At 44.6% G+C, this 26,124-nt stretch overlaps 2 protein-coding genes across 2 annotated transcripts; one reads left to right on the forward strand and one right to left on the reverse strand.

Moving 5' to 3' along the window:
* The first annotated feature begins 931 nt into the window (after positions 1-931).
* Positions 932-7,927, forward strand: CDKN3 (cyclin dependent kinase inhibitor 3). Its single transcript, XM_059819462.1, has 8 exons — positions 932-943; positions 1,063-1,145; positions 1,688-1,743; positions 3,290-3,334; positions 4,341-4,563; positions 5,475-5,506; positions 6,416-6,519; positions 7,841-7,927. Exons 1-8 carry the CDS (start codon positions 932-934, stop codon positions 7,925-7,927), a joined length of 642 nt encoding a protein of 213 aa, XP_059675445.1.
* Positions 7,928-12,065: 4,138 nt separating this feature from the next.
* Positions 12,066-20,465, reverse strand: CNIH1 (cornichon family AMPA receptor auxiliary protein 1). Its single transcript, XM_059819618.1, has 5 exons — positions 20,369-20,465; positions 18,444-18,512; positions 15,056-15,168; positions 13,967-14,110; positions 12,066-13,286 (listed from the first exon to the last, which is right to left on the reverse strand). Exons 1-5 carry the CDS (start codon positions 20,447-20,449, stop codon positions 13,259-13,261), a joined length of 435 nt encoding a protein of 144 aa, XP_059675601.1. The 5' UTR covers positions 20,450-20,465; the 3' UTR covers positions 12,066-13,258.
* Between the last annotated feature and the right edge of the window lie 5,659 nt (positions 20,466-26,124).

Genomic DNA, 26,124 nt, shown 5'->3' on the forward strand with positions numbered 1-26,124 from the left:
CAAACATTGCTCATTCTCTGCTTTTAGAAAGCCCTATTTTCTCTGCACCCAGAATTGACCACCCAAAACCTCTGCAGAGCACCTGGGAGCCCCTTGAAAATTCCCCTGTACCCACGAAGGCCACAGCCACACACAAAAACCATGCTAGTGCCAAAAAGGGCCACCAAACTGCACTCCAACCCACTAAACTCAAGCACATTCCCGCTCTCACATGTGCTGTGAGTGAAGGCTCAGATCTGTCTCCATATCTTAGTCACAGTCTGTGTGGATGTAGATTCTGGATCCTACAGGCCCACTTTTCAGGAAAGGCCCATCCCTTCCCTTCAAATTTTCCCTCCCACCCCATATGCACTAAGCACACCACAGCAGATATAAGACCACCAGAAACAAATGGAAATAAAAGGCTGGAGGTGCAGGAGTCTGGGGAGTACTCCATGCTCGCTGGGTGCTTTCCAGCACCACGTATATCTGAGGAACAGCACCCCAGATGAAATGGGCTGGGGCAATATGGAAGCAATTCACTGCCTGCTTCCACTCCTTTTTCAGTCAGAAACGCGAAGATGGCTTTAAAAAGAAATTAAGGGAAGGGGGAGCCCCCCGCGCAGCCGCCCGAGCCTCGACAGAGCCCTCACAGCTCCCCACCCCCAACAGCCTCCTGGGGCTCGAGACGCAGCCCCTTCCCGCCACAGCGCCTCAGCCAATCAGCGCAAGCATGGCCGCCGCCGGCTTTTTTTTTTTTAAGCCCGCCTCTCCTTCGCTACTCACCAATCAGAATGCTCCTCTCGTGAAGCCGTAAGGAAGGCCCCTTGGCTTTGCACGCATGCGGCGCGCGGCAGCTTCCCATTGGGCGAAGGGAGGAACGAGCTCGGCCAATGAGGTGGGCCAGGTGGGCGGGGACAGTTCAAACCGGCGGCGGCAGGGGAGCGGCGCCATGGTGAAGCCGGTGAGGGCCGGGCTCGGGGCCGGGCTCTGGATCCCGGGGCCGCCTCAGGGCCGCCTCAGCCGAGGGGGCAGGGCGGGCCCCGGCCCCCAGGTGAGTTCTTCGCTCTCCTCCCGCCGCAGCCCTGCGCGATGGAAGCGGGCGACTTTGACTCCTCTGATGAAGACGCCGCTGAGGAGGACCTGAGGCCGCTCCCGATCTCCTGGTGAGACGCGCCCCGGCGTGGGTGTCTTCTCCCTCAGAAACTACGCGGGGGGTTGCATTAAATCCCTCTCCTGCGAAACGGGAGTTTTTTCCTGAAGGAAACCCGTGCCGGGCTCTGGTGGTCTTCCAGAGCGAGGACTGAGGTGGTGGTTGGCCTGAGGGTGCCCCTGGAAAGGGATTAAGTTGGTGCTGGTGAACTGTCAGGGGATGTGGGGCCAGGCTGGCTTTTGGAAGTGTTTACTGGTCACTATTGGTCCTGCTAGCCCAAGTGTCTCAGTGCCAAGGCGGGGATTTGTCAGTGCTTTCTCTCCTCCTCTTGGGCAGGGGTATGTGGTGAAGTACACTACCAAACGTGTGATTCCCTTGCCTGATGTCGTAGAAATAACACTGGAATACTTCCATTTTATTCTTAAAATTTAATTATAGGTATGTAACTCTTCTCATGGTCCCACAGAAAAGGCATGTATAGTAGTGAGTTATCTCTATTCAAATAATCAGAATGTTCTGATCTGCTTTTTTTTTTTTTTTTTTACTTTCTGATAGGTTGTCTTTGTCTCCTGTCTACTCTTCCGAGTTCCTGGGATTATGTTCTCTTCCAGGTAAGAAACATTCGTTGAAATTTGCAGGTATGTTTGAAGCTAAAGAGAGGTAATATCTTGTACCCCAAAATTCTGTGTCCCTTTTACTTGATGGGGTGACTTGTTTTGTAATCTAGCACTGGAATAATTGTTTCATTAATACCAAGACTAATCAAGAGAACATCTTAATGCAAGATCATCTGGCAGAGTGGTAAGAGAATAGTGGCTGTCTTCTAAATATTTGGCTTTTTAGCCTGACTCACTATAACAAGCAACAACATAAGTGAAACAAGACTGCTCTGAAAAATAATTCCTTTATAAGATATAGTGGGCTCAAATTACACTCACTCACTGTGCTAATAGTTCTGTACTGCTCTCCCTTAGCGTGTGGGTTGCACTACCAAGGCCATGATATAAAAATAAACATATAAGCTTTCACTGTATTTTTAACTACCAAAACTGCAGCCATCGTGAATCTCCTGTGGTCACAAAAGAGAGAGAACTGCTGATGGTGACAGTGTGAACTTTCCCTACTTCATTTAAAGCAGTTAATTAACTTTCATTAGCCAACTCTGAGAAATACAAGCTTGGTACTAATACCACACCAAAGAACTAGAAAACAAATGTTGAATTATATTTGAATTTAAGGTATCTTGAGGTGGGTAATGGCCAGTGCTGATGAAAATCCCACTAACACTTGAATGCCAGTTAACATATATACCAAAAAATAGCTGCGTTATGTTTTTTAGCTACCTGAGCTGTTCATGTAATAGCTGTTTAACCTTCAGATGCTAACCTCTAGCCGTAGCCCTGCTGATACAGCTCTTCGTTGGTAGGATTCTGCTCTCATGCTTTCAAAAGGTGTTTCGAGATATCCATCATCCCGACTGTTGTCAGGGCAGGTGTAAAGATTGTATGCCTATGGGGCTGTGAGAGAAGGAGGGAAGACAGAGGGAGGACACAGTGCAAATATTTTGAGCAATTACATCTCACAAACCAAACACTAGCTGTGAATATCACAATGCAGTATTCTGTAGGGGTTGCAAAAATGCCTTGGTAGCATCATCTGAGGGAAAAATGGAAGTGGCGATACACTGAAGATTGACTAGTGAGGAGGATTTTTAATGTGATTTGTGCTGCGTATTATGGAACAGGGAGATTATTTCCTACCAGTCAACCAGGCGACTCTTAAGTGATCTCTACCCAGCCCTTTTATTTATTTGGGTTTTTTGTTTTGTGGGTTTTTTGTGGTTTTTATTTAAGCTGTACCCTGGTATATAATATCCAAAACTTTTCATCTGGAAAATGCATAGCAGCTTAAAACCTTGGGCAGGTTTTTTTTTTTTAAATCCTATTACATTACAGTATTAAGCAGATAATAATGTTTAAACTGCCTTCTGTGCTAGTGATCTATTTGCATAAATAAGAACTGTGGTTTATTTGGGGTGTGGCTTTGTTTGCTTTGGGTTTGGCGGGAGGTTGTCTGTGCTCTACCATTCAGGTGTAGCAGCCATTCCATAAATGTCACTTACCTGGAGTGGTAATTGTCATTCATAATTTGTTTTAGGTTGCAGGTTTAAGGATGTTAGAAGAAATCTTCAGAAAGATATAGGTGAGTCTTCTGGCCAGTGTATAAGTGCCTCTCACTTCCATGTAACCGGCAAGAACAACATGCAGGTAAACCGAAAGCACAAGTTACTGAGAAGCTATAGGCTTACTTTGTCTCAGTCTGGAGACTGCTGGAGTTGCTGTTGGGCGTAAGGATCCAGACATTGAGTAGCTAAAACGGTGGTGTTTCATTCATACTTTCATACTTTTACAGTGGATGCTATAGTCGTCCGTGTACACACCACGATGTTAGAATGCAGGGCAGTTCTTTACAAAGTAAAGACATGGGTATGTCTGGCAGCGATGCCTATCTGAGTCTTGGTAACACTGTGCTTGAAGATGCAGCAAATATCTTAGCACAGTCACTGCTATGAGTACTAGAAATCACTTTCAAGTGTGCAGTGCCACTTTCTCTGTGGCTTCTTTACCAAATATTGGATAAGTAGTCAGGGTATTTCCAGGCTGGAGCTATGCAGGCGTCTGAGTATCCTTCACAGTAACTATGGGCTCTGCTAAGTCATGTGCAGAAGGCACTTTCAAAGCAGCTAGGACCAAGAAGAATTACAAACTTGTAATCTCCTTTTCCCAGAGGAAAGTGAGATTGGGATAGAAAAGATAAAATCACGTAAAGATTTGTGCCTAGTATTCATCTGTAAACAGAGCGGAGACTAATAGCAAAAACCCACAGTGTTTGGACATAGTCACAGCTGGAGATGGGACAGAATTGTGCTTAAGCTGGCAGCAGTTAACAGACTGTTCTGAGTGCTGACATGTTTTCTAGTGAGGCTTGTCTCGAGACTCACTCTGAACTGAGAAAATTCTTCTCATGGGTTACCTGCAGGCAAATGTAGGAGAGACTCAGAAGTAAATGCTGCTCAAAGCAAAATTGCTAACTCCTGTTGTCTTAACCTCAAAGATTAAACAAGAAACTCAGTACCAAGTAGCTTATCTGTTTATCCTTAAGCTTGATAGCCTTTTGTTTACTCGTAAGTGTCTTAATCTGTTGGCAGAAGAACTAAAGAACTATGGGACCCAGGATATATTTGTGCTTTGTACCAGAGGAGAGCTCTTAAAATACCGAGTCCCAAACCTTATAGACATGTACCAACAGCATGGGATCTGTGTGCACCACTATCCTATTCCTGATGGCGACGCTCCTGACATTGCCAAGTGCTGCAAAATTCTGGAAGAGCTCCAAAGCTGCCTGGAAAGTAACCGGAAAACAATCATACAGTAGGTTCTGCTTGCCTCCCTTTCACCCCACATTCCTGGAAAAGATACCAGCTTCCCTCCAGATGCGTGACCAGCTGAAAAGAGAATCCTGTCAAATGACAGTTGCATTCCTTAGGGTTAGCTTGAGCTGTGAAAAGCTGCTTATTTCTCCTCCTGCACCCTTTCAGAGCTAACTTGTCCTTTGTAAGCCTTGAATCTCCCATTTCCCCTTGCTCTCTCCAGCAAGCGCTTCAAAGTGTGTGTTGAACGGCACCATATGACTCCTTGCTGCTAGCCTAGTTGGATATTAGGTATACAATATGAGCTGTAAGCTAAAGCAGCTGTTGTCAGAGAATAACACGCCCCAGGGCTGTTTATCAGGGGCTCAGTGGGTTCCAGCAGCTCAAAATTCACTCTCGGATTGCATGAGACTGGTTTAAAGTAATTCCTTTAGACGCTTGTAGCTGAGCTCAGGGTAGAGGGGAAGAGCTTTCCAAGTTCCATGTTCCCTGAATGATCCTGCCAACAGCTCCCTGCACAGAGATCTGCTGAGTCCTTGGGCTTCCTGCTGATGCAGAACCCTGCTGCTATCGTTAGCTCACAACTATCATCGAAGCCTTAATCTGGAGTAGGATTTAAGAAAATTGAGATTGTCCATCATCATGCCATTTTCTGTCCTCCTGTGCCTTTGGGACTATTACCATGAACGAAGGGGAACTTTAAAATTGCAGTTTCTCTGGAAAGGAAGGTCTGAAGAATAAATGGGAGACAGCCTTGTAGGTATTTCTATAGAAATGTTAACTTTCTTGTACCACTGCTCCTCTTGATTATATTAAGGCAAGAATTGTGTCTGTACACTTACATATCAGGGGGGCTCTGGGTGTTGCAGTGCATTATAGCTTCTTACGACCAAATGTTCTCTTGTCTTTCAGCTGTTACGGTGGCGTCGGACGCTCATGTCTCAGTAAGCAGTTTTCTTTTCCCCTCTCAGTGCCTGACTAACTAACCCATCTTACAAGCCCATTCTCTTGAGATGGCACTGACTAAGGGAGCCAAATTCTGCTTGAAGCTTAACTGTGGTTACAATGCAAACTGCCGCTGCAGGTAGCAGGCTGGTTAATGTTTTTTGAGCCCGTTTCTTGGGAAAGGTGTTGTCAAATGGTAGTAGGATTCGCTGCCTGTATAGAAACTGTTTGTGGTGAGTGACGTAAGTATGTCATGGTATAGCTCTTAGTATGTAGGTGAGGGGATGGAGGGTCAGGCAGGGTCAGTCTTGCAGTGGGACTGACAGAAAGTTCTCTCTTGCTTTCTGACTCTTTCTCTGTTTTCACTGCAAATTTTAGTCTCCTCTGACTGATGGGATTGCACTTTCCCCTCTTCCCTGAACGTCTCTTCGAGAAAAGGAGATGAACCTTTTCCTCTGCATTTTTATTCAGCCCAGTGTTCCACCTTAAAGCTCGCAGGGGCATTAGTTACTGTGTGTGTCCCAGAAGGAAGGGGTTGTGATGTTGCCAAAAAAGCAAATGTGGTCAGAAAGCACGAAGGGGAATTAACGGGGTGTACTGGGACTTGTCATTAAAAGATTTTAAAATGTGCCTCCTGAATGCTGCTGGAAAGGCAGGGGGGAAAAAAGTGGGAGGGTTTTTGCCTGTCTCCAAAGCCTGCAGGCTTCGGCAGGAGCAGCAGGGAGATGGGGCCAGTGCCAACAAATAGTATTCTGCAAAATATCAGAAAGATCTGTGACCCCGATATGACAAGGCTGAGTTTTGCTAGAGTGGTTTTCATGGAACAAACCTATTACTGTGCAAAAGCGGTACTGCGTACAGCAAGAGCTGCTCAGTAGCATACATGTGCCTATACCTTTCCCTTACAGTAGCTGCATGTCTCCTGCTTCAGCTTTCGGATGCGCTAGCACCTCAGCAAGCGATAGACAGCCTCAGAAACTTGAGAGGATCTGGTGCGATACAGACCATCAAGGTAATGAGGCTACAACAGGTAATACATGTGGTGAAACAGGAGGGGGGAGCTCGGACAGTCCTCTCCTTCACTTCACAGAGGGATTCTTCTGTCTTTGAGATGCTCCACAGCTGCTGCCCCTGCTCCTCTCTTGGGTTTGAGCTGCTTGTAGCTTTCTGCTTTCATGCTGATTCTGTTTTGTTCTGCCTCTACTGAATTCAACAGCTGTTCTCCCTGTCTGCTCCTCACCATCATTAGTAACTTGTTGCTTTCTCCTCCTTATCCCTGCTCCTCACTCACTAAGCTATTGTCCCTTTTTCTGTTGCTCACATTCTCCTCGCAGATTAGACATCTGCTTGATTTTTCTGCCTTGGTTTTGCTCCATCTTCCTAACCCAGCTGGCCATGTTCATCTTCTGTAGCTATCACATCGATATACCGGCAGTTGTCTTTTAAGAAGTATCCCTAGCAATAGTGTTAAAACCTCTGTGGAGGGAGCCCTAAGTTGCTGAACATAATGGGTTTTTCTTCTTTTGGTGGCATTTTTAGCTACTCTGTGTACATATTTCTGTTGATAGGAGTCCTAGAGGTTATGCTTTTAAAACAGTTCTATGTACAGGGAAGAGGAGCTGACATTCAAAAAGTTTACAAGATAGTAGTTTTTGAGGAAAAGGAGTTGCCTAAAGACTGCCTCTTTGTTAGCGCTAAGCCTTTCTGGAAGGCAAATCTTGTTTCAACTACTTGTTGAAAATCAGTTTTTCACAAACCAAGGAGGCAGCTTGCATCCCTGGTCGAAGAGGCAGGGAAGTATATGAACAAATGTTGTCGTTTAAAGCCCTCACAGCCACTTGGGGTGGATGATCTGTCCTTTAGCTTCTGCTGACCAACATTTTTTTTATCTCATTTTGAATGCTTGCATATTAATACTCCACATGATGTATGAGTTGACCTAAGAACCCTTACTACAAACTGTTGTACATAACCATACTAGCTAAAGGCTGTGTTCTGCATCATGGACTCATTATGGAGGGAGTAATACTCTTGGTGATCCATATAAAGCAGCTTTGAGTTCTGACATGAAAATCCCACCTATGAGGACTATGTTTTGTGTTACCTTGAGCTCACGTGTGCCCTTCATGAGAAACCACAGGATCCAAACCGAGATCCATGTGGTCTGTGTCTGATGGTGAAAATTTCCAGAAGATTTGGAGTAAGCAAAAGAACAAATAAACAGACTAGAGGGTGCAGTTTTCATCCTCGGGTCTCAAACAGCTTTTTAAGATGGGTGGTGCCTCTTCGGAAAGTATAGAGCACTCATTACAAATCTGGTTGTACTTTTTCAGCAATACAATTATCTCCATGACTTTCGAGAGAACCTAGCTGCACATCTGGCAACAAAGGATACAGTATTAAGATCAGTATCGCGATAACTAATACTGGCGTGGTGTATTTTTTGTGTCTACGGGGCTGCAGCAGACATCTGGACAAGACACCTGACTCCTGACCTTTGCAGTTTCTCATCGCTGCTGCCTGTGTGACGTGGCTGCTCGCTTCCAAATCTGTGTGTAAAATGTTGGGGTGGGGGAAGGAAATCCTACAGGACATGCAGCAGCCTTTAATACTCACTGCTTTAAAAATCCATGGAAGTGTATTTGTGTTCGTTGCTGTTCTGCCAGTGGCCTGCATGCCTAATGAGCTTGTTTTCAATATAATAGTGACTCTTACACAATGTCTACCTCACATTTAACATCACGCATCTGCTGCTGTTGAACTGGTACACTTATGTTTTCATGATGACATCCTGCGGGCTGCTTCAGTGTACGTACCAAGTGGAAGGGGGGCCAGGCTGTCAAAGCAGTGACTGAATTTCATTTTGACTTCGTCTCTGTTCTATGTAGCATGAGAATTGGGACAGGCAATGGGATGTGAAGGCAGGATCTGCAAGGAAACAGAATAGTCTGTAACTCCTCACAGTGAAGTTCAGACTTCCAGTGCTCCAGTGTGCAGGGTAAGGAAAAGGGGGGAAGAGGTGAAGGGTAACTCGTTCTCTACTGCCCTTGTAAGAGAGTCCTGCTGGGACGAGGTAGGTAGATCAAAATTACATCACTGGAGCTGTTTAAAAAAACCCGTCAGCTCTAGCTTTAAAGCAAAGGAAAGTCAAGCATGAAAATTTTCCTGCTGGAGCACTTGCCCCTTAGGAACTGCTAAGAACTCATTCTAAAAATGACATGCCCTCTCTTAATGTGTTCAGTGATATTTAGGAAGACCCCCCCATTCCAACAGAAGGAGGCTTTATACTGAAGATCCGTGACAAACTGAGCGGGTGGGGTTTTATGCGAGTATGGTAGGGAGAGACACTGCTGTAGCTGCGTGGGTGAGTTTCTGGCACAGCGCTTCTGCGTGCTAAGGCTAGAGAAAGTAAATAAACAATCAGCTGTGGGCTGGAGAGAGTCTCACAGCAACATCCCTCCTCTTTAACTATATCCACTCATGAAGACCAGAAAAGATGAACAGACTCCTGAAGAAAACATTTAAACCAGTTCTGTCCTATTCTGAGGAAGCAATGATCATCTGCTTCAGTGTCCAGGTATCCCCTGACGCCCTGCGAGGCGAATTTCGGCTCTGGGAAGAAAGCCTGTGTCAGCCACACTGTGCCTGTCATGGTTAGACAAGCCAATGGAGTCAAGGAGCTGTTTCCTCTGGGCTGAAATAGCTGTGCAGTTGCTGTCAGCTGAGTGTCAGCATCTCGAGTGTCAGCATCCTGGCTGTCCTCCTGCCTTGTCACTGTCTCCTGTAACCTTTTAGTTAATTCTGTAAGTAAGCGCATGCTTTTATTCCCCCACCCCAAGTGCTTCAAGAAAGCAGCTGGTTACCTGTCCGTACCAGCACCACCAAGGCAGTGCTGCCATCCTGCTCAAAGCATTACCTTCCTGCACTCCTCAGTGCTGCGGCCTGCGCTTCCCTAGTGCCTACGGAAATGTGGGTGTTTATGGTGTATTTTGATAAAGTTTCAGTAACTTTTCAGGTCAGAAGTTGTGACATGAGACTCTACCACAGCACTGGTGGTTTTGAGTTGAGGTAGAACTCTCTGCTTTGCTAACTTTAAAATTTATAGCCTTCTCATAACATGTTTGAACCCAGACACTCAAATGCATGTTGAAAGGTGATTCCTACTGATTATATCTAATTAGGTCTCACACCCCTTCCCTTCTTCCCTCTTAAGGCAGGTAACAGGATTTACTTACAGAGAATATCTTGCTCAAAATGTGTATTGTTCTGTCCCTGACACTACTCCCCAACACTCAAACAGAAATCAGAAAATGAAAAGAAGTGTCTGTCTGTCCCTTCAGTGCTCAATCCTGGCAACTGAAGCTGTTCACATATTAAATATATGTCAGATGGCTTTTTAAGATGACTTAGCAAGAAACTTGCTGACAGGAGAGAGAAACGTTCTTTATTTTCTCAATCAACTTTTGCTTCCTGCAATTCCCAAAATCAATTCACACCAGGGCCCTATTCTGAACACAAAAGGGTACTCTAGCTCGGCATCATCCACGCTTCTCCCTGTGCCTCTGTGGCTTTGGTGAGGACTACTCCGATAAAACTCGGCTGCAAGGCTCATGACACTGGGTACAAGCGACGTTCACACAACTTAGCTGGGTGGGTGCTGGTAGACACTAACCTTTTTTTAAAAATAAAAGTGCTGAAACCAGTTTCTAAACAATGTTCTCTAAAGGACTCTGCTGGGTAGTCCTCACACTTCAATGCACTGGGTTCTCATAGGACTTTTTAACTTTTAACTTGCACTTCTGACCTATTTCTGTGATGTTTTGACAGTTTAAAGACCTTTGAAATGGGATTACCTAAATTCTTCACTTCTCATGTAGTTAACCACAGTGGGCAGGATGGACTCCAAACAAGCATTTTGTTCCTGGGGTTAGTGGCAAATTCAAGTTCACCAGCAGAACTGCACTGGTGAGCTACTGCGCTGTTTTCACCTCTGAATTCCTCTATTCAGGAACATGCACGTGCGCTTTTACGCTAAGAGGTGTAAAGCTAGTTGTCAACAGGGCATCCTGCAAACAGTCTGCTAAATATACCCAGCTAAAGCTGTTCCACGGCTGGAGGGCGTTTTCAGAGGAAGAGGTGGTTTTCAGAAGGGCTTTTTTCAGTTGAACTCAGTAAATCCTGCAGCGTTTATTCTGGTGTGTAACTTGGCTTAAATCAGGCCAAGTGTCAAGGGAATGCGAGATTATTTTTCTTAAAAGGCCATGGAGAGCCGGTGCTCATTTCCATAACAGATTAATAAATATCAAACATACAAAAGGGTTAATTACTTTTGCTTACACAGGCTGAAGTCGTATCTCTGAAGGCACTAAGCAGCAGAAAAATAAAGATGATCCAACAGGAACAATATTCTGGAGTTTCCAAAAAGCCTTTCAAGAATTCTTTTGCTAAAAGCCCAAAATTATTATTGCCTAAGGAAGAAAATCTTCTTCTCAACTAACAGCTGATCGAAAGGGACTGCAGAATGGGAAGAACGAGTTTTGGGTGAGGAGGGGGTCCTGGTGGAGCTCCAGCGGTGTGCAGGTTGGAACCCCTGCCTTTGCACAGGAAACAAGGGCCACGAGGTAACGCCTGCAACTGCTGCAAACGCCTTGCAATGGGCAGGAAAAATAAATACATTTTATGTGCTAAATGCCTGAGCAGTAATGGCATAGGAAGTGGAGTGTCAATAAGTGCAAAGAAGAAACACATGTGAGAAAAACTATTTTATATACATAGTAATAAGCTGTCAGGTATCTATTACTACTTGGGAAGGAGAATTTGAAGTTATCACAGCTTGAATTCTTGTAGCCCCAGTACATTATAAAAAAGAGGAGAGGAATTCAGAAGCAGAGAGCAGGGAACTGCCACTCTGAATCCCCCGGGCACCCAAATCTTGTGTGATGGCAATAGTTCTGGGCTCCTCCAGCTTAGAAAAGGAACATTTGCAGAGGAGAAAGGATAATCACAAAGCTACGGAAGGAATTTCAATGGAGAAGAGATAAATAGACTTCTCCGCTTTGACAGATGACATGATGAAGGTCTATTCAATCATGCCCAGCATAAATAAGGTGGAAAGGAGGAAATTTTCAGTATGTCTTAAAAAATAAGAGCTTAGAGGCACCAAATGAAGTCCAGCAGAACTTTTAAACGAGTATTTTTATTTTTTTTTACATACTGAGTAATTCCAGGGTATCTTCCATACTAGGCTATAAAAGTGCTCAAAAAGCAACAGCAAGGGCTGTTTAAGATGCCAGACCTCTAGCTCAGGACATCTGTAGCAGGTTTCCAAACACATCCTCCCACTATCCAGGCAGAGATACTCAATACCTGCCGTTTCATACTCTTCTTCCTCACTGGTTGCCACCGCCCACCGCACCCGTACTGGAGTATCTGGATTTCCAGTCGAAGCCAGTGCAGCCATTTGTACGACTTTTATCGCCTCTAACACCCAAGAGACCCAAAGTGAACAAATACACAGTTTATACAAAAAAGTTTTACTAGAACTGGGAAACCATTCTTCTCCAGCACAGGTAAATGAAAAAAGATTGCTAATTATGACTCCTAAATTAAGGAGCTGTTCGCAGTCACAATTTACAATGCAGTAATATCAGTTTAGCTGAAACATCTTCCCCCACCCCATCTACTATTTATCTGCAGACCCATGAAAGAAAGAAAAAAAGCAGGAAATCAGAGCTTCCCTTTTCCAGACATAACACAATTCAGTGTTCTATTTTTAAAAGGTAATGCAATTATCCATCATAAAACAAACAGATGAAGACAGCAAGGATCTGTTCAGTTTCAAAAACAAAACAAGGCACCAGGTAAAAATAAGTGTTTCTGAATTTGAGATTTTTTTTTTATTATTATTTATTGCACTAAGGAACAGCAGGGCAGTTTCACAATCTCACTTTCTGCTTTGAAAAGGTCTGTAGTATTACTCTTAAACTCAGAGTATTTTCATCATTGGACTTGATAAAGGTTGTTGGTTTGTCCATTTGTTAATAAGACAGCACAGACATTAAAAAAAAAAATTAATCCTCATTTAAATTCATTCCTTCATGGACAATTCAACTTCTCCTACCACAATGACAGAGGCTTGAGATTAAAGCAAGGCTAACTTTTGGAGAATATACAGAAGTCTCTGACACATGCATATACAGGGAAAGATTAACCAGATACAAAAAAAAAAAAAAAGGAAACAAAATAAACCAAAAGAACTCCTATTTTTGCACTTGTGTCCATGAATCCATCTCTTAAGACCAACGCAGGGCGCCTCCGGTCCTTCCCAAGCCCTCGGCAGCTACAGCTGATGTACAGTTAGAGTGGGATACGCAAGTCCAACCGAACCACTACGAAGCCCAGCCTAAAGAAAATCCCTAGTGGACTAAGGCTAGTCAGTAACGAATACCTACTTGAAGATTATGGCTGTTCCTTATGGAGTGCAAAGTCAAAACTTTTCAAAACCCAGTAATCTTTATATTAATTTACACGTAATTCTTTAATTTCAGTGTCCCAGTAAAATATAAGAAAACAGTCTTTCCACAAGTATAAAATGTGGAAATATTTTAAAAATAGGGGAGTCATTGTTTTCTAACGCAAATGCGATCATCAGGTTCCGTATTTGATCTTGGTAAGAGGTTCTCGTTGTAAAGAATCCATGTTTTGTGGCTTTTGCATGCACTTAACTGGAACAAAGCTTGCTGAATGTCTTCTTAAGAGCTCACCAGAACATAAATCATGCTGGAAAAGAAAATAAAAATATTAAGATGCACCACTTTGATTGATGTTATACACTTAGTACTACAGCTGTATATTCTAAGGAACAAATCTGTGTAAGGTACGTGGATTGTGACCGAAGATTTTACACAGAACACATCAGAAGGGCATTACGAAGTATGACAGGAACTGATGCAACAACCAGTTGTCCCTGGAACAAGCGACGTTGTTACAGGGGACCCTGTATAAACGCGATGCCTACACGCTGAAAGCGTGAACTATTCCAGCTGTGTGGTAAGAAGCGCAGCGTGGAATGACTCCTCTACCTTTGACTTCAACAAAAATCACTTATACATCAAAATACCAACTTTAAAAATATTCCTGTACCAGCTTCTTAATGAAAATAGTGGGTGGGGGGTTATGACATTATGCTCAAAAGAAGAAAAGCTTGGCGCTTTCAAGCCTCCAGTCATGGTATACACATTCCAATTAGTAATTCTGACCAAATTAAGACTTGCGTTTTAAAACAGAGTAAACCATGATTGTGGATTCTTTTTCAGGAAAGTCGGCACTATATTTTTTTATATATATATATATATACGCCTATGTACAAAATTTCTCTTGTGCACTGAGCCCAATCAAAAAAAACCCCAAAAAAACCAGACTGAAGATTACATGGGAGACAGAGGAAAAAAAAAGCTTACCCATATAGGTAGTAAAAAAATGATAGAAGGTAGAATGCTAATTTGCACCATCCTTCTTTCTGGCAATAGGCTAAAATATCTGCATTCATGATGGTTGTAGGATCATACAGACCAGGGCCACTCATCACGGGTCTGCTCATGTACCTGAAAGCGATGCACAGTTAGTTTTGCGGTGACGGCAATGGGAAACATCGATTCCTGCCCCGCACCCACCAAGTAATACCAGAACCAAGAGAAGGAATCACACCCCTTACAGCAAAGGCCGTCAGCTCCGTGGAGGAGATGGCAAACCACAAGAGCAATATGAAGCTCCACTCAAGGTGCCTGTGGAAGAGCTTTCACAGACGGTGCGGTGACAGCTTACCAGCTTGCCTTAAACCATGCTGAACGCTGGTACGCCAAAGGGAAATAGGACAAATTTATAAATGGGATTCCTTATGAAAGGGTTGGAAAAGCTGGGGAAGAGACCAACCTGTAACCCTATGTAACCCATAGCCTCTACTCGTTCATACAACGCATGCTGGCTACCGTGCTGAAGGAATACTCATATGGGTCAATACAAAATGACCCTGAAATGGTAGTTTAACACAGGCTACTGGCAAAAGGAACAGTCCTACCTCCACCCCTCCGATTCCTTCTCACACCAGAACTAGCACAGGTACAGCCAGGCAGTGAAAGCTGCTTTGCTGGGTTACGTTTCAAGCCAGACCAGCTCCCTGCACAGGACTAATAGCAGCACCAGGAGAGGTGGTGCCCATCTCTTAGTGGTAGGAGGAAAGCAGGATTGCCACCGCTACCAGCAACCCGCACCGTGAATCTGCGGTATTAGCACAGCTTTGACACGTCAGCTACCTTCAACGCGCACAACGCAACTCGATTCTTGCATAGCACAAGAGAATAACAAATAAAAAGGACAGAGAAAGCAAAGTGATGGTTCTTGTTTTACAGCCATGACACAAACTTTCTCGATGTCGTATCAGAAAGCATCTTTATTTGCCAAAGACACAGGACACTTAACGGAAAGCCCTGCAACGGGAGAATGAGTGACAATTAACGTGACTACAGACATACCAGACTCATCAATATTACCTCCAAATATGATAAGCCAACAAAGGCATATTGAGACCCAGCGTAAGCCACTCTGCTGCACAGAGAAACATAACACAGAAGAATGCATGGATGAGGTACTCTGGAAGTACAAGCTGGAAAAGAAAAAGATGAGTTAGAAGTTTCAATTACTCAAAGCAAAATGTGTGGTGTTTAATCTATTTTGGAGGTAAGCTATTGTTGAAAAAATATTATTAAAAAACAACACTAACAAGAACAAGACTGCAGAAAGTGAAAACAGCAACCAGTAGTACGTGCCTTGCTGTTTTCACATGATATTCATGAACCAAGAAGAAGAATTTCTAAAATTAAATGCTCAGATCAGTATTTTTTTATTGCTGCTATTAAATTACGTGCACTGTTAACAGATTCCACGCTTTATACATGACCTTTGTAACAGAAGAAAGACTACTGAGATATTTCTGCTCATGCAACAGAGAAATATCAGTAGGAAACATGCTCCATAAAATGGGTTATAGGCAAAAAGATGTTTTGTGTTTTCCTGTTTCACAGCTTTGTTTTGGTATTTACCCATTCACACAAATTCAAACTATTGCCAAAACGCAATACCCTAGGCGGAGCTTTATCGAACCAAACCAGCAGCAACGTTGTTCCGCACACCGGGATGCACAGAGACGAGCGCCGTGCTGCCTGCAGCGCAGGAGGCACGACAGCAGCTACGCACGTACCGGCAGGGCCTATTAGCCAGCTTTGTTCTCCTTCACAAGTACCTACGATGCATGCTTTACAGCATCATGCTTTCCAGCAGAAGCCCACAGAGCTAATTATCAGTTTCCTATGAAACCACAGAAAGCGTGAAATGCCAGGTAATATTAGTGTTATTAATAGGAATAATATGGAGAGATACATAGATTAAATGCATGCAAAGAGCCAGCAAAATCTCACACCCAGCACAAGAGTAAGATTTTCTAAAACAAGTGACCCCAAAGTGATATCATTTACTCCCTTATCACACAATTCAGAAAGAAGCACATCTGTAAGCTTTTCACTTCTCAACTCAGGACCACTGAAACGTCTCCTCATGAAAAATACTCCATTTCTACCTAAAGATTTAAGCTGCCAATGTATATGTGCATGTTTGTGCGTGCATGCATATACACATCCACACGCCACACTCTGCCCCTCTTTTTTTGTGGTATGACTAATGTTGCATAGGATGACTGCACTGAAGTTTCAGTGTTTTATAATTTCTGTCATTCTCTGTAAGCAGACACTTCTTTTAAATCCCAAGAATATCTTCCTAGAGATCTAAAAACTACCAACAAGCAGACATTCTCACCACCTACTTTGCTATAACATTCTGCTTCTCTAAATAAAGAATACCAAACAAAGCAAACTTGCATCAACATCGACAAAAACAAGCTGTCATACATGAAATGCTTCAAGTAAATATTTTTGTCCAGATCCTTCTTTGTATACTTACCATTTACAAATTGGCAATTATTTATTGTAGAACAACAACAAAAAAACCTATCCAAAACACAACGCACTTGGCAGCCTGCTGAGACAGATTTACCAGGTCTGAAAATCTGTAGTTTATTTAACTACACATCTCAAAACACATTTTTCTTTATTCTGTTTATTATACCCTACTCCCACACCAGAATACCTGCCTCTTTCAAACTCACATTTCATCTTCCCTGACTGTCCTAGAGAAAAACTAACTACATCGTATTCTACCATGATATTTATCAGAGAGGCGAGGAAGAAATCTCGTTGCCGAGAAGAGATACGACTATAATAGGAGGAAGGAAGAGAGGGCATCAACAGTGTACTAAGCAGTTACTATTTTGGGTTAATCTTTCTACAGAGGTGTCTCAATTCCTACCAGGTTTTTTGATTCTTTGTACAGGAAAACAACACTTCAGTGCATTTCTCCAGCATCATTTACCAGATCCCCTCAAGAGTCTGGATCTTAACTTCACTTTTAGTGACTGATCTACTTTCAGAAGAACAGCAAATATTGTTATTTAGTATTTTCAATTCACAAAGCTATCACGTAAATAAACACTACATGCATGTGGGTTAACAGAAGGTTAATATTTGCGTTAAACATGCGCATTATAATACTTCAAAGGTTGCGATAAGATCATAATGCATAAATGTAATGAGAATTTGCCTTCCCCGTACCGTAGCAGAAATGACTGTAGAACAGACCAAGCAAGGGAAACTGTTAGATGCGCAGATATCTGAGCAGCAAACCTCGCTCTCGAGCTGCAATCCTCTGCCTATCACCTCTCCTTCCCACCCGTTCTCATGCTGTAATGCTCACTGTCAATGTATGTGCCGTACGTCTAACATGCATTTCCCATCCCCCCAACTACTGTAAATTAATTTTTCATTTGCTAAATGTACTTAACTCTTCAAAACACAATAAAGTTACAGTCCAGGCTGCACTGCTGTGCTGCCCCTGCATTCTACCTCAGCCTGGGCACACCAAGCCAAAGTAAAAACCATGAGAAATGCACAAAAAACCTGCTGTATCAAACTATACGCTCTTTAACAACTATCCCTTTTATTATTGGCCTGTTACAGATGCAAGCAAATAGTTTGCCTCAAATTCTTTTCACAAACCAAGGAGTGTCAGAGTTGCATCCAAGAGAGGACACCAAGATACACCCTGATCCTGGAACATAAAACAAAGAAGTGAAGATAACGCCTGTCGCATTATGCCCACCTAAATCCTGAAGCAAGATCGGAATTTACTTGTTCAGTGCTTAAACAACTACTAGTCTCCTATAATCTCGGAGTTAAACAGTACTTTTCAAGCAAGATTTATTGATTTCTATCTGAACTTATTTCAGCTAATCAAGGACATATAACAGGCATGTAACAGTTTTCCCCACTTCATTGGGTAAGCAAGCAGAATCGTTTTGCACAAAATATGGAAATCCATGAAGTTGTTATAAACCCCAACAAACAAATAACGAGCAGATGAACAGGCACACTAAACAAAACAGCTTAATAGTATTACAAATGTTCCTGACAAAATGAAAGGGAAGAGGCATTAAAAACATTAAACTGAAAAGCAGTACACACCTTTAATGCAATTTTGACTCTTTTAATCTTTTTGACCTTTTCAACTGTCTTTGTGCCGAAAACGTAGAAAGCAGATTGAAAGAATGTTAGTATGACAGCTGACAAGATCACCAGCAGATTAATAACAGTCAGAATATTCAACTTGAAAGTAAAGAATCAGACAAAGAATCTTCCCTAGAATTTCGATGAACAGCTAGGTTTTGACCACCCAGGTGCAATTCTATTGCCTAGCTTGAGTATATCAAGATAACACCAAAAATAAGCACTTTACATACATTTATTTTAAAAAAATGTTTAGCACGCAACTTACAGGATTGAGTGTATTACATTGGTCTATGGGATTCTTGTAATCTGTCTTGAGTTCATCAAATGCTATAATCTAGAAAAAAAATTGAAACAGCTGTGATTCTTCAGTCCAGGAGCAATAAAGTATTTTATCCATGAAAAGTAACATTTTGGTACAGAGCCATAAGGTTCAAGTGCTGCCACCCTATTCAGGAACGTAATTTCTCCTGAATAAGTTCTCATGTCATAAACCCACAGGTAGGAGACGTTTGAAACAGGTTACACAAACAGGAAAGCAGAAGATACTTCGGGCATTCAGAGACCTCTGCCCACACTCTGCCTTTTTACCTCCCCAGAAACAATGAATTTCCAACATCCCTTTCAGCAGTTTTTAACCCCACTCGCTGTGCGCCGACCCCAGTCATCGCAAGTGACTCTCAGTTGCCAGCGGGAACCTGACACAGGGTTTTTGTTAATGAAGAAAAAGCAACAGCAATCTTAAAAGCAGCCAAATGTTTTTGTCTCATTACTCTCAAAGTAAGTGCTGACCCTGCATATATGTCCAAAAGGTGCATCCATACAAAAAAAACAAACCATGTATACTAAACCTTTTCATGCCATAAAAATCAAAGATGCAGCATGAAATACAACAAAAGCCATGTCTTAGAACAAATGTCATACCAAACATTAAAAACATCTGAAGACAGACCAAGTTATTATCACTACGAGATTCATTTATATTCAGTATAAGCCCCAACAGGTTTACAGGACAGGGTTTATATTACAACAGAACAGTTTTTGTTAAGGATAACTACAAAGCTTGAAATAGTGCCAAGAACAACATCCTCCTCATGTCCTCTCCTAGAGCAGTACCTCACAGCTGATTGAAGGCAGGTTCCTGGCTCTCCCTGTGTCAGGTTCAAGATAGAAAACTCTCCAAAAATAACAATGATTTTAAAAAATCTCAAAAATTAAGTCTTAATATAAAGCACGAAAAGAATGCAGCACTTAACTCGTTATTTCTGTTAAATAAGCAGCCAAACTGACTTCAGACTAAACCATTTTCAACCCCTACTTTAAAAAGACTGCACTCATTTAAAATACCGTTTAATAAAATGGATGTATCTTACACCAGCGCTTGAAAATTCATTTTATCCACAGGCAAACACTGCCAGATTTCCAGACACCTCTTCCAGATACCGACGAGAGGTGTGACACCCCAGCTTCCACCCCAGCTCTGCGAGGCCGGCGTGTGCCCTGGGCAAGCGGCACAGCGCTTCACCGGGGAGCCGCTCCACAGGGCACCCCCCGGCCCCCAGGCAGAGGGGGAGGTCTCCAGGAGCCTCCGGGCCTCACGCTGCGGCTCTGCGGGAAACCCTTCGGGGGTTTCTCAGGGGAGACCCCTGCAACGCGTTTTGGCTGAGCCGGGCGGCCTGGCTGCGCTTTCCCCTTCGGTTTCAGCCCACCTCGGCACCCGCCGCTTCCGAAGGCGGCCTCGGCTGAGGCTCTTCGCCCCCCCCAAGAAAAGGGCTTCTGCTGTCGTCCCGCCAACCGCGGCCCGGCGGCGGCACGGCGTGAGGGACAGCCGCGGCCCGGCAACGGCGGTCGGTCTTCAGACTGCGCCGGCACCGGCACGAAGAGCGGGAAAACACGTCCCGCCTCAAGAGCGGACACCGGGGCCGCCCCTTCTGGCGGCGGACGGACGGACACCTCCCCGGCCCGGCCCCCGCGGCCTGCGCCGGCCTCCGCGGGAGAGCGGGCCGGGGAGCGCCCAGGGCCTCCAGCCGGGGAGCGGCGGCTCGACGGGAAAGGGCGGCACCGCCAGGAGCCGGTCCCGGCCCGGCGGCCGTCCCCTCAGCCCGGGTGGCGGGACGGGACGCGGGACACCCGCTCCTCAGGCCGCGCGGGAGGGACGGCGCTGACCCCCCCTCCTCCTCCCCTCACACTCACATGCCAGATGGCGAAGAAGATGAGGGCGGCGGTGAGCAGCAGCGCCAGCATGTAGCAGAAGGCGGCGAACGTGAAGGCCATGGCGGCGGGGCCGGGCGAGCCGCGGCGGGCCGGGAGCGGCGCGGGGGATGCCGGGTGCGATCATTCACCGCCGGGACGGGCCCGCCGCCGCGCAGCCGCAGCACCCCCCGCCCCGCCCTGCGGCGGGCGCCCCCTGCCGGGGCCCGCCGGCACCGCCGCCAGGGCGCCGGGCGCCATTTCCTCGTGAGGGAGCGGGGTTGTTTCTCCCCTCCCGCGTTGAGTCCCACAGCGAACGACGCCGCAGTCCCCGTGGGGAGAAATGGGGGCGTGCGAATAGACATCTGCAACCCCACGGAAGCAAAGAGCAAGGAAGCGGGAGTAAAAATCAAGTCGAAAGTGGAATTTGACCTAAAGCTAGATAAGAAGACGTTTTTCAGGGGAAAAGGTGTGAGACGGGCCTGCGACCACAACAGCCGGCGCCGGAGGGGATTCCCTGGCGGGTGCGAGCTGTGGCTGGAGAAAAGGGAGACGGCAAAGGTCCCTCAGGAAGAAATAGTGGAGAAGGGTGCGCTGTGGGTGCCCCGGAGGAGGCGGGCAATGAGTTTGTACAATCCCAAATCCATACAACTGGGGGCTTGCTCAAAAGAAACAGCAAGGAGACAAGTATTTTGAGGAGAACATCACATACTTCCCTTCCGCAGGGTCATATAAAAGTCGTTTCAGTTTTAAGCAACGATATCTTGTAATAAAGGAAACTCTGGGTGGTATTTCTGCAATCATTTCCTCCAGGCGAACAGCGGAAGTAATGATTTCCATAAAAATAACAACTGCCAAATAGTAAATAGTATTTTCCGGTGGTATCTGCCAGAAAACTACACACAATTAATTGAGTGTCACAATGAGAGGTGAGCAAACCCTTTATCTCCCTCACCAAAATAAGAGGGAAAACAGTAGCAAGTGAGCTGTCTTCAGGAAATCAGTTGTTGCGAACAAAAAGTTGATCTTTCGGTATAAAATCACTCGCCTTGTCCACAAACCACTCCCATAAAACCGCTGCGGTGTCATTATGACCAATGAAACTTGGGTGTGAAACCCAGATAACAGATTTAAAGATGAACCTCAGTGAGTATTAATTAAAAGGTAAGAAAAGGAAAGAAGGAGTTAGCGTGGGGCGGGTACCGCCACCCCGACAGCCACCCGGATCCAGCCCCTGCTCCATCCCAGGAGCACTCCCGTCCCCTTCCAAGGGGGCCAGACGAGATGGCCACTGGGCAATGCGAACACCAGGAAGGGCTGAGCCCCTTGTGGTTGCCGTCCGTCTCGGTGGTGACAGGACGGATTAGGAAGAGAGCACCCACCACGTTCATGGTTTGCAGAAGGAAACGCGTAGAGTGGGGGACGGACCTCGGGTAATGGGGGGTCGCTTGCGCCAGCGGCTGGTGCTGACAGTTCAGGCAGATGCGGCTCTTGAGCCCTTGACCGTGCAGCACAGCCACCTCCCGACCACTCCTCATCCCTCGCTCCCGAGGAGTAAGTTAGAAACAACCAGGGAGCAGAGTCTTCCTCTGCAACCACTTTTCTAAATAGAACTTCTTTGGTGCTTCATTAGGCCTTATTTATTAGCATACTGTTTATTTCGTACTTCGAGTAGCCTCAAGCCGCACAGATATATTCACTCCCAAGGCCATTTGACTGGACTTTGCTGGAAGACCTGATGTTCAGCATTCAAACTCCCCATTTCAGGCTCTTCCTAAGCCACCCAGGAGGGTCATTTACATCAGAAAGGCTGTGGGAGGTAAAGAAACAGAGGATGTGTGCAGAGATGCTGTTGTATCTTGAGACTGGGGAATGCTGGTTTCTGACCGCAATATGGAAAACAGCAGTTTGATCAATTCGAGGTAGATACTTACTTAAAAAGGCACCCAGATATAGTGACCATCACTGGCCGCTGCTTTAACTGTAATCCTAGAGTGTCCCTGGTGAGAAAGGCCTGCAGAATTACAGATGCTTTGGCACTAAGTCTACTAACATTGTTGAAGAAGGAGATCTGGCTCCCCACAAGACCGGCTACAAGCCACCAGGCTCACCTGTAACACAGGAATTTGTACTTCAAGACACACAAATATGCACTAAGGACTCTATAGAGGATTATGCCAAGCGGCTGTTCATGTAGCACCGGGGCTGGCCACCACAACGCTGTCAGCAGCATCACGGCTGTTTGAATACACACGTCACTGCAGTGGTAAGATTTCCTTCCCAGCACTCCAGCTGTTACAGATGCTGATGGGTTTGGATTGGGATGTACAATCCGTGTCAGCTGAAACATGGGGAAAGAAAAGGGAAACAAACGATCTGTTCTACACCCCAATAAGCAGCGGTGTTGCTATGTTGCTAATGACATTCAGTGTTCTTGTACAACAGAACGTTGTACAACAGGGATGCGTAGTACCAGAAATGAAAAGGTGTGTCAGCCGTGTACTTGCATTTGCAATTAATACTGGTTCTGCCTCAAGGAATGCAACGTTTTATTGCCTCTGATGCTTGCATACCATTCAACTGCAATTACGCTGTTAGGAAAAGTGGAAGGCAGCTGTAATCTTGTACAACAAAGATTTGTTCATGGAAGGATTTCTTGTATTATAGATTGTCTTTTTAAGATAATACAAAAGGAAATTAAAAGCGAATTCTGGAGAGAAGGGTATAATCAATTCTCATTTCATTAATTTATTTGGGATCTCAAATCAAACAACAAGTGAGCATCTTCTCAGAACTGTGTTCGATTAAACTTTGTAAGCAACGTAAGGAAGACACAGTGGAGACCTGGAGATGGCCTACAGCTTTTAGTGCACTTTCCTTTTAGCCTGGACTCACTGAGTTTAATCCTGATTGGAATCCCAAGGGAAAATGTCAGTGTCTGTTCACTTCATATTAAATCCCTCTCAAGTATTTGTCCTTATCAGAAAACAGTCATATAATCAGTCATAATTCAGCGTGTTACAGTCTGTTCATAAGGAAGATTTAGCTGCAGAAAGAAGACTCTGCCAGGTTGTGGCAACAGTGCTTTGGCAGAGAGCTGTGAGGGAAGAAGATTACAGAGCAATTTCTCCGAAACATCATGGTAGAAATGAAAGGGTTTACCACATTCTTCAACATTAAAAATAATATCCCTGGAAAAATAGTCATTTCAGTTATAGACATCAGGGAAAAATCCAATACTAGTGAACTCTAATAAAAATCCTGCTGACTTCAATAAAGACTTCACTTACTAGGTTTTCATGAGAGGAAAATCTGAATATTTAGCTACAATTTAGAAGAGACACTCCAAGTACCTCTGACGTAGCCTAGCAGAAGTCACCCTTCTACACACCTTTTAAATACACATCAGAAGCAGCAAAAGCACACCATCTCTGCACCCACTTACCTCACTTATGTGCTAAAAGACGTCAGGGTGGAGGATGTTGGTTCACTGCTCAATCTTTGATCAGGAGGATGAAAAGATCCCTGGACTTGCAAGTGCACCAACTTCCTTCCAAACCGGCAAATAGCCTTTCCTGTTGCGCTAATTAACTTATCTTTAGAATCCCTGTTTAGATTCTATCATTACGTATGTGACCACATAAACAAATTAACATTATAAATTCCTTTGCACATGAAAGAAAGTCTCAAGAGAAACAAGAATCACATTTAAAGCTCAATTTCAAAACATAGACGCTGCCAGGCATCTCACCACATCTCATTACGGAATCCACTCCTGGCCTCAATCCCTCCAACATTTACTGTCAGATGGCAACAGTTTTCTTTTAATAGGCTAAATACTGAATACTCAACCTGTCCTTTTCATAACAGGGTTTGTTTTTCTCTTGCTGTGTAGAGCTCCTATTAATGGCTATCCGTACAATTCTGAGCCCACGGCAGAATACCAGTGTGTGATCAGGCAAAGGGACCAATAATTGTTTTTTCAAGAACTCTTTTATAATGTGTTTCAGGATTTTGCCGCTCATTAACAAACTAAGAGGGGATTTTTCCAAAACATTCTGCGTTAGCCTAACTGTAGCAGTGATGAGTCCAAAAATGTCACCCTTAGTCCTTAGCTCTTCAAAGAATAACTTTAAATTCTGATCCAAATATAAACCAGTGCAGCGATACCAGCCTGAATAAACAGAGGCTGAAACTATAGTAGTAGCAATTTAAGATGGCGTTACAGGTGGTACCGAATGACAATGCCTAAAAAAGTCTCCCTTGTTAATTATTTCACTGCTAATCTTTTTAGCAGAAACCCCAGTCACTGCTGGATATCATGGGAAGATTGCATCAAGGTAGAGTCAGGGCAGCTACTCACTGGGACAAATGAAGCATTCACTTTTCCACCAGCTGTAACATCATTATTGTTTCTGCCCAAAAGGAGGGAAGATACATGAAACTTCTGCTTTGTATCAAAAAAACTAAGCTGTTCAGGGCTCGGTGTCTTGTCAACAGCCAGAAGACACAGCCCAGTTACCACAACCTCCTGCTTCCCCAAGCAGCTCTTGCAGTCCCAGCAGATCTGCAGCATGCTTGAAAATTTGCAAGGGAGAATAAAGAGTCAGCATGGGACTTTGGTCTCCCGCTTCTCCCACAGACATCCCATGTGGCCTTGAGTATGGCACCTTCAGGCCCAACGCGTATTTATACGCTTCACTCACACTAAGCAGATTTCAAAAGCCGTCTATATCTAAATTCCTTTACAAATCTTGCTTTTGATCTCTCCAGCTATATCCGTATTATCAAATCAGCTCAAGGCTCTACCAGTGCTAGAAATCCACCCCCCTGGTCGTTCTTAAGATTTAAGTCCTGCCCTGCACTGGCTCTAGATGAGGACCAGTTCTCCCAGCAGTAACCTCGGGCACAGGGAGCCGGGTGGCAGGGCTGGCTCACACTCCACGTCTGCCTCTCCAGGCCATGTGGACGAGATCGCAGAGCCGGTAGCTCCAAGATCTTAGGACTAAACTGCAGCAAGTAGAGCAACAGCAGCATCAGTGCAGGGAATAAAGATGCAGAAGCTCTCTGTAAAAGGAGAAGAGCTCTGCTTCACCTCACAGACAGGGAAAACAGGATGATGTTAGACTGTACCTACAGATCTTGGAATGGGGCCATCTAAGGAAAAAAGGGCTGTTGAGCTGATGCATCTATTTTTCCATTCTTCTAGTAATACAGCTATACAATTTGTTTTGTACTTCTGAACCAAACAATTGCACATTCACAGTTGGAGGTAGGGTATAAATATTGTCTCTCACTGATCCCTTGATCCAGTCGTCCTAGCTGAATTAATCACATTCGCAAATCAAGCCAGGATTTGTTGCTGTCAGAGCAGATGGCCAGGCAGACCGCGTTTCTGAGCAAGGCGGGCATGTTCTCCTTCCAATTATCCGCCAGCATTTTCCAACGGCAGATATTTAAAATTAGACATTATTTTGAAGAAATGCTACATCTCTCCTGTTCCTTATTCAGCTCAAAAGGGCACTGACCCCTAACTTTCTGCTCTACTTCTGTCCTCTAAGGCCGTACTGAAAGTGTAGCATGCCTGGTGCCCCTTTCCCATTCAACTGAACATTTTCTGCCCCATTTTCTTCTGCTGTCTTCCTATTTTCTGCAGAAAAGAGGTGACAACAACAGATGCTGTTTGGCGTGAGGATTTCAAGGGTGCATTATATTCATTGTCAAGCTCAGTACTGCAGAGAAGGGAAGAGAAGCTGCAT

The sequence above is a fragment of the Gavia stellata genome, chromosome 7 (genome assembly GCF_030936135.1).
Source record: "Gavia stellata isolate bGavSte3 chromosome 7, bGavSte3.hap2, whole genome shotgun sequence".
In the NCBI taxonomy this organism is placed as follows: Eukaryota; Metazoa; Chordata; class Aves; order Gaviiformes; family Gaviidae; genus Gavia; species Gavia stellata.